The 12,683-nt window shown below is 32.6% G+C and overlaps 1 protein-coding gene across 2 annotated transcripts; it reads left to right on the plus strand.

Annotated features, from left to right (window-relative positions):
• Positions 1-1,899: 1,899 nt before the first annotated feature.
• LOC135127435 (uncharacterized) lies at positions 1,900-10,454 on the plus strand. Of its 2 annotated transcripts, XM_064053875.1 has the most exons (5): positions 1,900-1,986; positions 2,206-2,426; positions 9,396-9,516; positions 9,576-9,907; positions 9,965-10,454. In XM_064053875.1, the coding sequence occupies exons 2-5, from the start codon at positions 2,216-2,218 to the stop codon at positions 10,264-10,266; spliced, it is 966 nt and encodes a 321-aa protein (XP_063909945.1). In that variant the 5' UTR covers positions 1,900-1,986; positions 2,206-2,215; the 3' UTR covers positions 10,267-10,454. The 2 variants fall into 2 exon arrangements, with proteins under 2 accessions (XP_063909945.1, XP_063909943.1); XM_064053873.1 differs by having other exon boundaries at positions 9,576-10,454.
• The last annotated feature ends 2,229 nt before the right edge of the window (positions 10,455-12,683 follow it).

The raw sequence follows: 12,683 nt of genomic DNA on the forward strand, positions 1-12,683 counted from the left end.
AAATGTTTTTATAAAATTAAAACATTAAATATTTTCCTTATATTTTACTACCTTTCTTATCAAAAGTGACCAGAAGTTCTAATGTGAAATGTTATAAATATTAAAGAACATATGACTGGTTACTTTAAATAATCGTACAAGTTTTGATAATGATTTAGAAATTTAAGTATCGCAGTGTTCATAAAATATCATAAAGATACTAATTGACGAGGATCTCGTAGTGTAAGATCAAAAGTGAATTGAATTAATAAAACATGGATGAGGTTTAGATTAAGTTTGGAGACATTTTCTCAAATTTTTGAAAACTCGTTTTGGGTTATATTCTAACAGAGAACTGGAAAAAATGGAAAAAGAAGGAAATACTGAGAGTAGGGGATGTCTCGGAATACCATTTAAGGTTTAAGTACATACAAAATCACAATACAGAATTAATAGGTAACTATTATAGCAGAAATAAATTTTCTGTTGTAACACGTAACCTGGACAGAATTTCACATGCATTTCATTACTGAAATCCTTTTTTAAAACTCAACAACACATTAAGTAATTTGCTTGGTTGCAAGTGAAAAAAATAAAATTTTAATTACCTTCGTATGTAGAAATTTAAATAATAGAATGATCGTTTCAAGTTTCAAAATGCTTTTACAATAATTGTGACTTGAGAATTTCTTAATAAGTGGAATTATGATAAATATGAAATTTTAAAAACGCGTTATTCTTTGCTCTAGAAACATTCGGTCATATGTCATTAAGCCACGATGAAAACAAACAATCGATTAATATTTTAATGTCATGGTTATTCTATTTTTATAACAATTTATATTTGCTTTATAACACAATGACTTACTACCATACTAAATTATGCAAAGCAGCTTTAACGATGCCACATTTCACATTTTACAAATACAATTTTGGTAGATGCGCAAAGAAAGCCTCCAAAAATAGCACATCGATTTTAATACTATTTTAATCTTGAAACACTTCTCATCATTACACTTATTACATTCCTGCAATTTTTCCTTGTTTTTCTCGAACTCGCAAAGCGTCACGTGAATTTATTTTATTTACGGCACGTTTCTACTGTTTTTGGTGGATGCGCTGGGACTCTTATGTTTACTCTAGTTTCTTTTGTCTGATTTTTTTCAGTTTAAGTATTGTTGTGCAAAAAGGTGAAGAAAATAGCTGGGAAAACATTTATGTGTCACTTATTTAAGGTGGAATATATTAAATTGAAACGCATCGATCATATACGTTGACAACAACAAAAGAGAGGAGAAAAGAACAAAGAAAACGTAATTGGTCATAAAATCGATATATAAAATGAGTAAAAGCGAGTAAAACACCACCTTCTTCGACAATGAATAATAGCAGAGTTGAAAAACACGTAAGAAAAATTTGGGGCGTGTTTGTGAAATACGAGTAAATATAATGGATATAAAGGAACAAAAGGGGTACAATGCAAACACAAACAATAAAAATTACTTGAGAACAATAATACGAAAATTGTTACATAGAAATAGCAGGAGCATAAAAGGGGAAACTTGTTTCTTGATGAGCGACTCCATTTCTATAGAATTTGTAATTTTCTTCTGGATTCACAGCAGACAAGTAATTAAGTTACATTGTTCTGTTACATTAATTTTGCACTGATTATGGGAGGGTTTTGATAATTCGATTACGACGTAAATAAACGTTCTGATGTTTGTTTAATCAATGTTAAAAGACAATAAATAGTAAGTCGTTTTATATATATAAGAATTTATGCGATGAGGGTCAGTTTTCTTTGCCAACAGGCTCCAACATGTGTCAAATCATCACATGCACTTGTCTCGAACTAGACGTTTAAGATTGAATCAATACAGAAACCAGCGTCGCGACGCATGCGTCTTCATTAGGAATCGATAGGACGCAGTTAAATGTACACCCCTATGTTAACAGGGTGTCTGGTGGTTGATATTAGTGTTAAAAATTATAAGTGAAACTCAGGTATGACAACATAAACATCTTACATCATTTGCAATAGTATAGCTCCTTCTAGAATAAAAAATAATAAATAAAAGTCAGTTTCTAAAAAAAAATGTCATTCGAAACTGCTTATCTTGTCCTAGTTGAATGTGATAATTTTTTGTGTCAGGTTCAAGAATCAAATGAAAAATTGCAAACAAACAGAGATACGTATTAATCAATCAGTTTTGTTGATTGCAGATTTAGCTCTATGGGTTGTCTGGGAGAGTGCTGGGACATGGGTCCACCTCCCGACAGCATCCTTAGCCTCCCGCCGCCTCCGATACCCGCGTTTTTGCAACACCCTTTACCAGATTTGTTGCTTAATACGACTCCGTGTTCTTCGACCCAACTGTGTGAATCTCTCCCACCGTCGAACAGGATTCCTGATAATGGAGATTATGTGGAAATGTCAAGAAAAGGTAACAGACGAGGGTTGAGTACTCCCACCTCGATAAAAAATTCATTTACGTTTTAAATGTTTGGGTAAATTTTGGAGTGTGGGCGAAGTCTCTTAATTAAGCGATAAGCGGATTTGGAGAGTTAAAATTAAAAAAGGTAGAAAGTTTTCCGGAGACTTTTTGATGATACTAATTGCCTAATTAAGACCTGTGCTTTTCGTTAAAAGTAAATATTAAATATCGACATAAAATCGCTTTAAGTTCTAAGAGAATTTTTAAATGACCACCTACACATTATTTAGAAATGCGGTACAAAATGAATCCTTTTCAAGAAAAAAATAATGCCATTTGGTAATTTCTAAAACAATTAACATTACACATTTTGAATTAATTTTGAGTGGGCTCAAAAGTATAGAGAAATTTATATAAAATTTCGCAAGAGCTATATGTTCAAAACAAATTTGAAAAGTTTTGGTTTCTAAGCCCGGAATGTTTTTACATATAATAATCTATGTTAAAAAAAAGAATATATAAACAGTGTAGTATTTTAATTAGCTCATGAAAAATTTGACGCGATACAATTCCATTTCTTACAAGGTTGTTAAGAATTTTTGATCTTCTGTCTTTCGTTTGGAATTTTTGTTGCTAGTTTGCTTGATATTATTTCTGCCTTTAACACTTTTCAGTTCTTATCGTTGCTGCTTGATAACGTTGTTTAAATCGAAAAAAAAACTGTTGAGCCGTGTTGAAAAGTCCATTAACATACGAAACATATTCGCTAAACGAATGTTGGTTGTGAGACTAGTTGATAGGTGGTACATACTTCTGTATACACCATATTATTCTGTCAGGTGCCAGATCCATTTACCTGTCAGTGAAAAAATTCATTGCAATAAAGGTTCATCTATTCATATTAAGTCAACACATGATAAAAAGTGATTAGTTAAAGGATATGTTGACACTGATTTACTGTAAATTGACGGCAGTAATACCACTCAAAGCTTACAGGCATAGCCAACACTAATTTATGTTATCTTCGATTACACGGTATTTTTTATAAAATGGTTTAACCGTAAATTTGAATGAGATCACTTCTGTACGAAATGTGCAATGTTCTACCGAGACAGCAATAAAGAACACGATCAAAAGCAGCCATAGATTTTTGAAGATTTGTCTTTGACAGAATTTTCATCTTGTCATGTTACCGTCTGTTTGAAAGAATAACTTGAAAATGCAACGATCAAAGACAAACTTTAAAAAATCCATGGTTGTTTTTTATTGCTCTGTCGGTAGTATCAGAACATTGTAACGTCCTGTATCCACAGTAACAATCATCATATCCTACACGATTTTTTCATCAGCATAAGAAAAACATCTGTAGTAATTATGAGAAAAACACCTGTAATAATAATTATTGGTATTTTTTATAATAACCTCAACAACGAAACTTAATAACTTGAAATTAATTATTTAGTAGTAGAAAATTTGATTTCTCTGGAATGATGATTGTTATTTCTGGACATTATTCGATCTATCTGAATATTTTACAAAAAAAGTGTAGTTATTACTCGTATCCAACTGTACGTAATCTTTAACCATTGCTTGTGAGATCATTACTTACTTGGGAAGTACTTTTACAACAGTTTTACTACTTACAATTATTGTTTAGATCGGTTGTTCTAGATTTTTTTTTACAGACAATGATTCCCCTATATTATTGGAGATTATCTACATGGAATTAGTCCCAAAATCCCAAAAATAATAATAAAAAATTTCTTTATGATGTTGATTACGAAAAAAACGTAATTTTATAAATGTAAAATTGGTAACACTGCACGCACCTAATGCGTGATACCCTCGGCTTACTTTTTGATTTCTTAGTAATGATGGTGACTGAAATCCACCTTTTATATTATTTTTTAGGACAATAACCATAACAACCAGTAATCATTAATCGTTGTGCATTATTAATAAAATAACAAGCTGTTACTTTTCCAAAATGAAACATTTAATAAGACATTTCAAAATTCCTGACTTGTACGTATAAGTAAGCTCGTAATGTCCAAATTTTGATCATTTTTTGCAAAAGTTAGTACTTGCTAAGATAAAATTGATTTTGGCAAATGACATACCCTCTAAGAAAAGAGAGAGTGGGTGGGCGGGGCTAGTAGCTGTTAAGATAAGACTGATTTTGGCAAATGAGATCCCTCCAAAAAAATAGAGGGCGGGTGGGCGGGATTAGTACCTTCTAAAATGACATCGATTTCAAATAGAGGGCGGGTGGGTGGGGCTAGTACCTGCTAAGATAAGACTGATTTTAGCAAATGACATATCCTCCAAGAAATTTAATTAAATTATTATAAGAAAAGACACTAAAGCCTCCAAAGCACTTTCAAATTCTTTCCAAACAGGTATACCTAGAACCTCAAGATTGTTTTAAATTTTTCAAAAAAAAAACGGGGTCCCAAAATTAACTCAAAAACAGGTCAGTTGGTCAGAATTTTCCAAAAATAGTCCCCCAAAATTGTTTTAAATAATAAAAAAAAAAAAATCTCTATGGGCTGCCAAAGTAATACACCATGGGTACCCAAGAGTCTCCCCCGAATTAAAAAAAAAATTGCGCCACTCAAGACTTTTTCAAATTCGTAAAAAATGAAACACCAAAAGTTGAAATGATTTTTTCAAGTTCATCCAGCAACAAAACAAAACCAGATTTCTTTAAATTTATCCGAAAATAAAACACCAGGGGACCCAAAAATTAACTGCGAACATTTTAAAGGTAGAGGGTTTTGAAAACTTTGACAATTTTTGATAGATCAAACGTTTTTAACTGTTTACTCGATTTTTGCTGATGTGTACCTTCGCTTTATATCAAGCAAACATTGTTGTCAAATGGAATTTTAAGTATCAAATTATTATTACAAAAATAACGCAACCATATTTTTGCACATTCTAAATGAAATGGAAATTAAACATGGTCATGGGCGAGAGAAATATTAACTAAAAGTTTTATTACTAGTTATTGTGAATGTGGAATGTGTGGCAAAAGAGCCAATTTTAAAATCATTATACCTCCACCAAAATGTGAAAAGGATTTTTTTTTATTATTTTTCCCAGACTCACCAGTTGATTGTTAAGAGCGTAGCGGAGAGTTAATTTGCCATTTTCCAGACACCCGGTATAGCAGATTATTATGATTTTCAAATCAAATGATTAGATAGTCAGAAAAGGTGCTATACATTCCCTACATCTGATTATCTAAATGGTTATTTAATTAATTTTTTGTTGAAAAAAGGACACTCTTAATGCATGTGGTATTTGTTGTACATACATGCATCATCCTTAGCAAGAAAAGCTCTTGTATCTGGAAATTTGTATTTACTACTGTTTGTCATTTTTTTTTACCTAACTTTGGTAGTAGGTATACTGATATCTGAAGATTTTGTTTAGAAAATAAGAATCTGACTTCTTGCGCATAAATTAAAATAGTTACAACACGGAAAATGACGTACATCCTTTTCTTTTCAAAATTTGAAACCATGTAGGTCAAAGTTCGTAAAATATGTAAGTTTATGAACAACAAACGATGTATATACAGGATAGCAATTTAACGTGTAGGTGTGCTAATTTTCGTATTTTTATTGTTTGTTCTGTCTATCGATTTTACACTTAGTTATGGCCTGAATGTTTCGCTTTTGATTTTGTTTCGACACACCTAAATTTTTCTTAAACACCACATTTTAACTGCATTAAGTCTGCTTCTATTCTTTCTTTGAGTTAACCGGGCACTTCTTTTAATCCTTCTATTTTAAGTTGTTTATGATTTTTCTTTTACTGACTTGTTAAATACTTGTTCCACCAATCTTTGTTCCATTTCCTTGTCAGTCTTTCCACTGCTTCCGATGACTGTGCCCAGGTACTTGAAAGCGTTTACTTGTTCCAATATTCCACTTACTTAGATGACTTTATCAGTTCCTCCTGGATATTCACATAGATTTGATTTTCTTCACATGTGTTGACATACTTATCCCTTACATTTTCGCCTTCACCACTATGTCTTCCGCAAACAGCAATTCTTATATTTTCATGTTTCAACCTTGTATTTTTCGATATTTTCCTTCGCATTTTTCATTGCCTCGTCGCATATTAAAGAAAATAATGGACGGAGAGCTGTCTTAAGCTTATATTCGTCCTAAATTTGGTCTATTCTTTATTCAACGTTGTTATCAAGTACATATTGCCTTTGTTTTGATTATATCCGTGTGGGTTGAATTTACTGCTCTTCTCTTGAGACAGTTCCAGACATCCTGCCTTTTGATTTTGTTGAATGTTGTTTTCAAGTCCACCAAACAAGTGTGCAGTTCTTTTTCCTTTTTTATTACCTTTTCTGTTTCAACATAAATTCCTTTTCAAAATCCATATTGTGTTTGTTCTATTCTATTCTCCATTATTCTCTCTTCAATTACTTTTATTAGTATCTTATCATTGAACATCTAATTACTCCACCAATATTAGACATACACACAAAATTTTAAAACCTGTGAAAAATAAAAAATTTGGCTTTACACTGCGATTGTCAACAAAGTGGAATTCTACGTTGGGTTTTTTTAATGGTGGAATATGTTCAAATGCAAAGTGGTGAACCCCAAGGTTGGAAAAGTGCCCCTACATCAAAATGCAAAATACGGAGGGAAAAACTGCTAATTAGTGAACTTTATTTCCCAGCTCCAAAAACCTTTCCCAGCTTTCAAAAATGAAATCGTATGTTACAAATCGATACACATAATATTTAATATCACAAATTTAAACACACAAAGAGAAAATAAATCGTTTTTAAAATAACTGGATCTAAATAAACGTTATTATGATAGTGTGGCGGTTAATTTAAATTAGGGTAGTTGAGAAATCTGTCTGTCACCTCTGCTCTAAAAAGCTACCACATATTGTACGCTCTACCCGGTCTTCACAAAATTGCCAGCTATTTAACCAAGCACGCACACGCGGGTCTACCCATCATGTTTTCAACTTAACACTTTTATTAGGACAAAACTGACATGAGAGAAAATCGTCAGCTTTAACTAGAAAAAATCAGTGTCGATTAAATTTCAAATCTTATCTTTCTCGAATTTCTAAATTTATAACGATAACTGAATGAGTATTAGAATTAAAAGAAACGAAACAAGCAACATTTAATAAACGCCACACTCTATCAAGAATTTCAAACAACAAAGGATTTACATGAGATTAAATTAAGCATTAATTCTAGTTATGGATTCAATTAAATATCTTCACAAAGATCACATCGTCGTGGACCAGAAGCAGATCCCGCATCACATAAACAAAGCACACATGAAATAAACACAACAGACACAAATTAAATATACTATGTATTATAAGTGACAAAAGTAAAAAACACCAATCGTGATTTTGTAAGAAAATTTTATACAGAAGCTAAGGATTGTCAGAATAAGAATTGATTAGAATTTCAGTATTACCGGTCCCGTAGTTTTAAGAAATATTTTTGAGCTAATGATGTTATCAACACGATTCTGGGGTATTTCATCCTGTACCACCTATACTTGGTGCTGAAATCCTTCCAAAGACTCTGAAGAGCGGAGTAAATTGGGTAGCCTTCTACCTATCACATCCTAAACATTTTCGATTAGGGATATGTCAGAAAATTTTGGAGGGCAAAGGAGAAAATTGATTTCAACTTCTTCAAAGTGATCTAGAGTGACCCTAGTGATGCGTGGTTGGGCATTGATTTGTTGAAAAACAGCATTTTGAAGGACGTGAAGATCTGGAAGAAGAAGGGCCTCTACATTGTCCACAATGTATTGCCGTGGATTTATAGTTCCTCTAACGAAGATCAGAGTGATCCACTGCCGTATCCAATCACCAGTTCGTTACACATGTCGCTCAACGAAAACTGTGGATGTCGTCGTTTTCCACGCCTTCGCCTTACGCTTATCTGACCATCGCTCATGCCCAAACAAAATCAGGATTCGTCAGTAAAGACGATCTGATGCCATTCATCATTACAGCCTAACCTTTCTGGACACCACTTTCAAAATTTCATTACAAAATTATAATTCCTTCATTGTGTTCTTTTACTTTTGTTACTCAGTATACAGCGTGTTATTGAAAGGTACGTACAAAAAACAATTTGTCTCGAAGTATGGGTGCTAAAAGTAAAAAAAAGTTCAGGTAAAAGTGTTCTCCTTTTAGAGATAAAAATTATTAAAATTTATGTCCAAATTCGTTGTAAGCCACTGATAAAAAGATCATCTTTCGATTCTATAGCTACATTTAGTCTTGACAAAAGTTTTATTGTTACAGTTGCTAGGATTTACTAAAATAAATTAATTTTACCTGTTTATTCTTCAGTAGCGTCTAAAAAGGTTGGATAAGGGTCAATTTTCCCCTTATAATTTTGATAACACAAAAATAAGTTTTTCAGACTTCTTAGACTTCGCGAATAACTGTCAATTTTTTTGTACGTACCTTTTAATAACACCCTGTATATACCTACAACCAAAATCAAAATAAAATGGTTTCGAAAACGTTTCGCCCTAAGGCGGCAACTTTCAAAATGAGAGTTCAAATTTTAAGCCGTAAGAGGTTATTAAACCCGCAAGAAAATATTCCCTCTGTTTTTGAGTCCTCGACGATATTAATTTAACTGTTGAAAATTTTCAAGATCCATTGTCTTATTCCATTTACACCTACATACGAGTGTATATTATATTATTAAGATATTATATTTATGTATTTGATCTGTTTTTCCTGAGAGTGGTCAATGTTTTTTTTTATCACTGGCACAATAAAACAAAACGAAGATAAACGAACAACTGTATTTTTGATTAGTTATATTCACTATAAATCAGTTTAAACATATTAAATCTTTTTCTACTGTTTACCATGCATACTATACTAAAGTATATCAAACATATTCGTTTGTATTTAAACAATCTTTAAAAAAATTCCCAGACATTGAGACGTGGTCAGTAACTACCATCGACGACACATGGCTTCTCGTGCTCGTAGCATCATCCATCGGCGTTCTTCTCCTCGGAGCCCTCCTAGCAATGTTTCTTCTGAAATGCAGAGAGTAAGCAACCCCACCCTATCTAACTAACTTTTAAACAAATTCTCTTTTCAACTTTCCAGAATGAACATGTTCGACGGCAACGAATGCTCACTCTCCCGCGACCACCGTCAGATCAAGAACCATGAACCCCGTGAATGTACTTCGGTGTCCAACCTCAACGGCAACAAACTGGTCCACCCGTCCGAGACCGTAATGTACCACGGTGGGGGCAACGTCCAGGACAACCGTATGGTATGGGCGGCCCTGACGCCCCATGGCACTCAGCACTTCATTTCAGAGAATTACCCTGGCGACCTCATCGACTATGGCGAGGCAGACGACCACTACGAAACCGTTGACAACCTCAACATTCAGCCGGTGCTATCGCACCCCTCATACAACCCGTATAAAGGTTTGACCTTGAAATTGGTCCGCGAGAAATCCAGTTTTGATAATTCTGGCTTCGTAGATTATGACTACGAAGAGCCGACGCCTTTGATAGAGAGTTACCAGTTAAACGATATGGAGAACAGGGATGGGCAGTACCAGGTTTTGGGCAACACTGATATGAGATGCGCTAGTCTGGGTTATGCCGGGAACACGCTCAGAAGGGGAGTTCCTATCAGACCCAGGGTGTCTTCGCCCACGCGAATTGAGAACCCCAATCTCCCCCCGCTTAACTTGTACCCTCACAAAGGTAACACTTTGAAGAGGAACACAATGAGTTATCGAAATGTCGATACTGGTACGTTGCCCAAATATGGGTGTTAATGGTAGCTTTAATAAGGAGATTTTTATTACCCCAATAAGATGTGCTATGTTTCACCCCTCACGTACTCAAGCGATTTGTATATTATTCTTAGATGTACTTTACTTTGTCTACTCTCAATGTTAATTGTTTGTTCGTTTTAATGGGCCAGGCAAACTCATCGAAGTTCAATAAAGCATTTGTTAATGTATGGCTATTTTTTATTAAAATACCTACAAATTTGTGGTGTAGCAAAGAAACAGTATACCAAATCTGTCACAAAATGGTAACGCGTTTGTCAGCCAATTTATATTATTAATATTTAAGATATTTGAAAACTAACATCTTGGACTGAGTAGGCTCCTGCCTAGAATGCAAAATATTAATAAAAATGTCTTCAAAACTACTACCTACATAACAAACAAACGAAAAATGTAATCTTTTCTTCTTCTAGAAGATTTAATCTAAGAATTTTATTCACTTCCAGTTTCATACACAATCAAATCACTAGATTTTGTAGATTTTTCATTCTGTAATTCATTTTCTGTATACTTACATAACAGGTTTGAAAGAAGCTTGACAAATCAGTTGAGATGAAGGCCAGAGTTTCCTCCACTTCATTAAACAGCACTGAGAAAACTTATTTTTCTGATTTAAATTATTTTAATGAGTCTATTATCTTTATTTATTTAATCTTTGTGATATTTGTTTTTTTTTTTGTTGAATAGAAGGTATCCCAACGGTTTGACGAAACAATTTTTGTATAAAAAAAGTTTATGTATAGATAAGCTTCAAACATTCTTCAATTTCTTTTTAAGTTTGTCAAGGCAAGGTATACTGAGTTTTGTGCAAAATTCCAGATATCAATTTTCAAATATGGTGGAGTTGACAATTTTTATATCCGACCATTTTTTACACAAAAATGCAAATAATAATTATGTTAATCAAAAAACCTTTGTGTATAATATATTTTTTCTTTTTTAATAAGAAATTTAAATTTAAAAAAATATATTGGGTGTTACGTTAAAGAAAATGCAACTATGGTATGTAGTTTTTATATGAAACATCCTGTATATTAAAAAATGAAATTTTGTAAAAATGAAAGAATGCGGTTAACAAACCATTGGCGCACTCTGTATATTTTTTACTACAATTTGATTTCATAAATTTTCTGTTTTTCCTTTGAACCTACGTATTTTTCTTTTTGCGAACAAGGATTTATGAATTCGGTTCAGTAGTGTCACTTCGAATTTTGTGAAAAGTTGTTCTCACCTTCGTTTGAATGAATAAGTAAATGCAATTGTGGTCTAATAATAATTTCGCTGATACTCCTGTATATTTTTTAACTGGAAGATTGAAAACTAATTAAAAAAAAAAACACAGGTTAAAAAAACCCAAAACCATGTTGTGCAAGTAAAAATTCCCTCATGGAGGTCATTAACACTTTTGAAAATCAGTCTTATTTATTAGTAAACATTTGATAAGTGGTTATAATGAATTAAGATTTGAAAGGTTTATAATCAAGAAGGAATGTCGGGGCAGTCATTGTCGGGACAGGAGCTATCAATACACTCAATGAACCAATATTTCGAGAGAAACGTATAGTTATAAACAAATAATGGTTAAAAATATGGTATCAAAGCGGGTCAACGTTTTAAGACATAAATGTTAGCAACATGCAACAATGAATTAATTGATTTAATGACAATTATATTATTTTCAACGAGAATTATTATTAGGAAGACATGCACTACAAGCACGCTAACCGTTGTTATCAGCCAATTTCAAGAAACCCATTACAAACATTGATAAACGATGTAAACAAGTCTTTCCAATTATGTGACCACTCTTAAACTTTTGTCTGAACTTGAAAGTTTCGTACTGAATTGTGCCAAAAATATGTTATTCTTCACAAGTTCTTAAGCCAAGAAACTGCCTCGATTATTTATGCACTTACTTTCTGATTTTCGAATTCTTAGCTCGAGTAAAACAATCCACTTTGTAAAACAACAAGTTATTAATTTCGTCTGATTCCTACATAGTTTTCTTTTTTCGCACATAGTTTGATAATCTTACAGAATCGTTTCTATTTTCGTAAGCAATTTTCATGAGTCGATTCAAAAAGAGTTTGAAAGAAGGCAACATACCGCACAGAAAATTGCAGTAGGTAATGAAAAATGCAACAAAAATTGTAGAAAAGTTGTTACGATGGGTTGGAAATCTTCAAAGGTGATCGTATAATATTTTGTTGATATAATTATTGATATTTCTGCTAAAATGTACGTCAAGGTTAGAAATATTTTAACAGACAAAATTAAAGATATAAAAAAGCATGCTATTTTCAAGTTTTTCATTTCAAGTTCAATTTCATTTACAAAATTTTGAGACAACGAACATTTTTGAAAGAAATGAACAGATAAGTATCTAAAAATTCTTGTGA

The sequence above is a fragment of the Zophobas morio genome, unplaced genomic scaffold (assembly GCF_036711695.1).
Source record: "Zophobas morio isolate AGI-343-1 ecotype UQ-CSIRO unplaced genomic scaffold, CSIRO_AGI_Zmor_V1 ptg000011l, whole genome shotgun sequence".
Lineage (NCBI taxonomy): Eukaryota > Metazoa > Arthropoda > Insecta > Coleoptera > Tenebrionidae > Zophobas > Zophobas morio.

Bases quoted from the DNA above. Each gene is read 5' to 3' on its own strand.
- LOC135127435 (XM_064053873.1), top strand. From the start codon at position 2,216: ATGGGTTGTCTGGGAGAGTGCTGGGACATGGGTCCACCTCCCGACAGC. The intron at 2,427-9,395 runs GTAACAGACGAG...AAAAATTCCCAG, and splicing joins TGTGGAAATGTCAAGAAAAG to ACATTGAGACGTGGTCAGTA. The intron at 9,517-9,575 runs GTAAGCAACCCC...TCAACTTTCCAG, and splicing joins TTTCTTCTGAAATGCAGAGA to AATGAACATGTTCGACGGCA.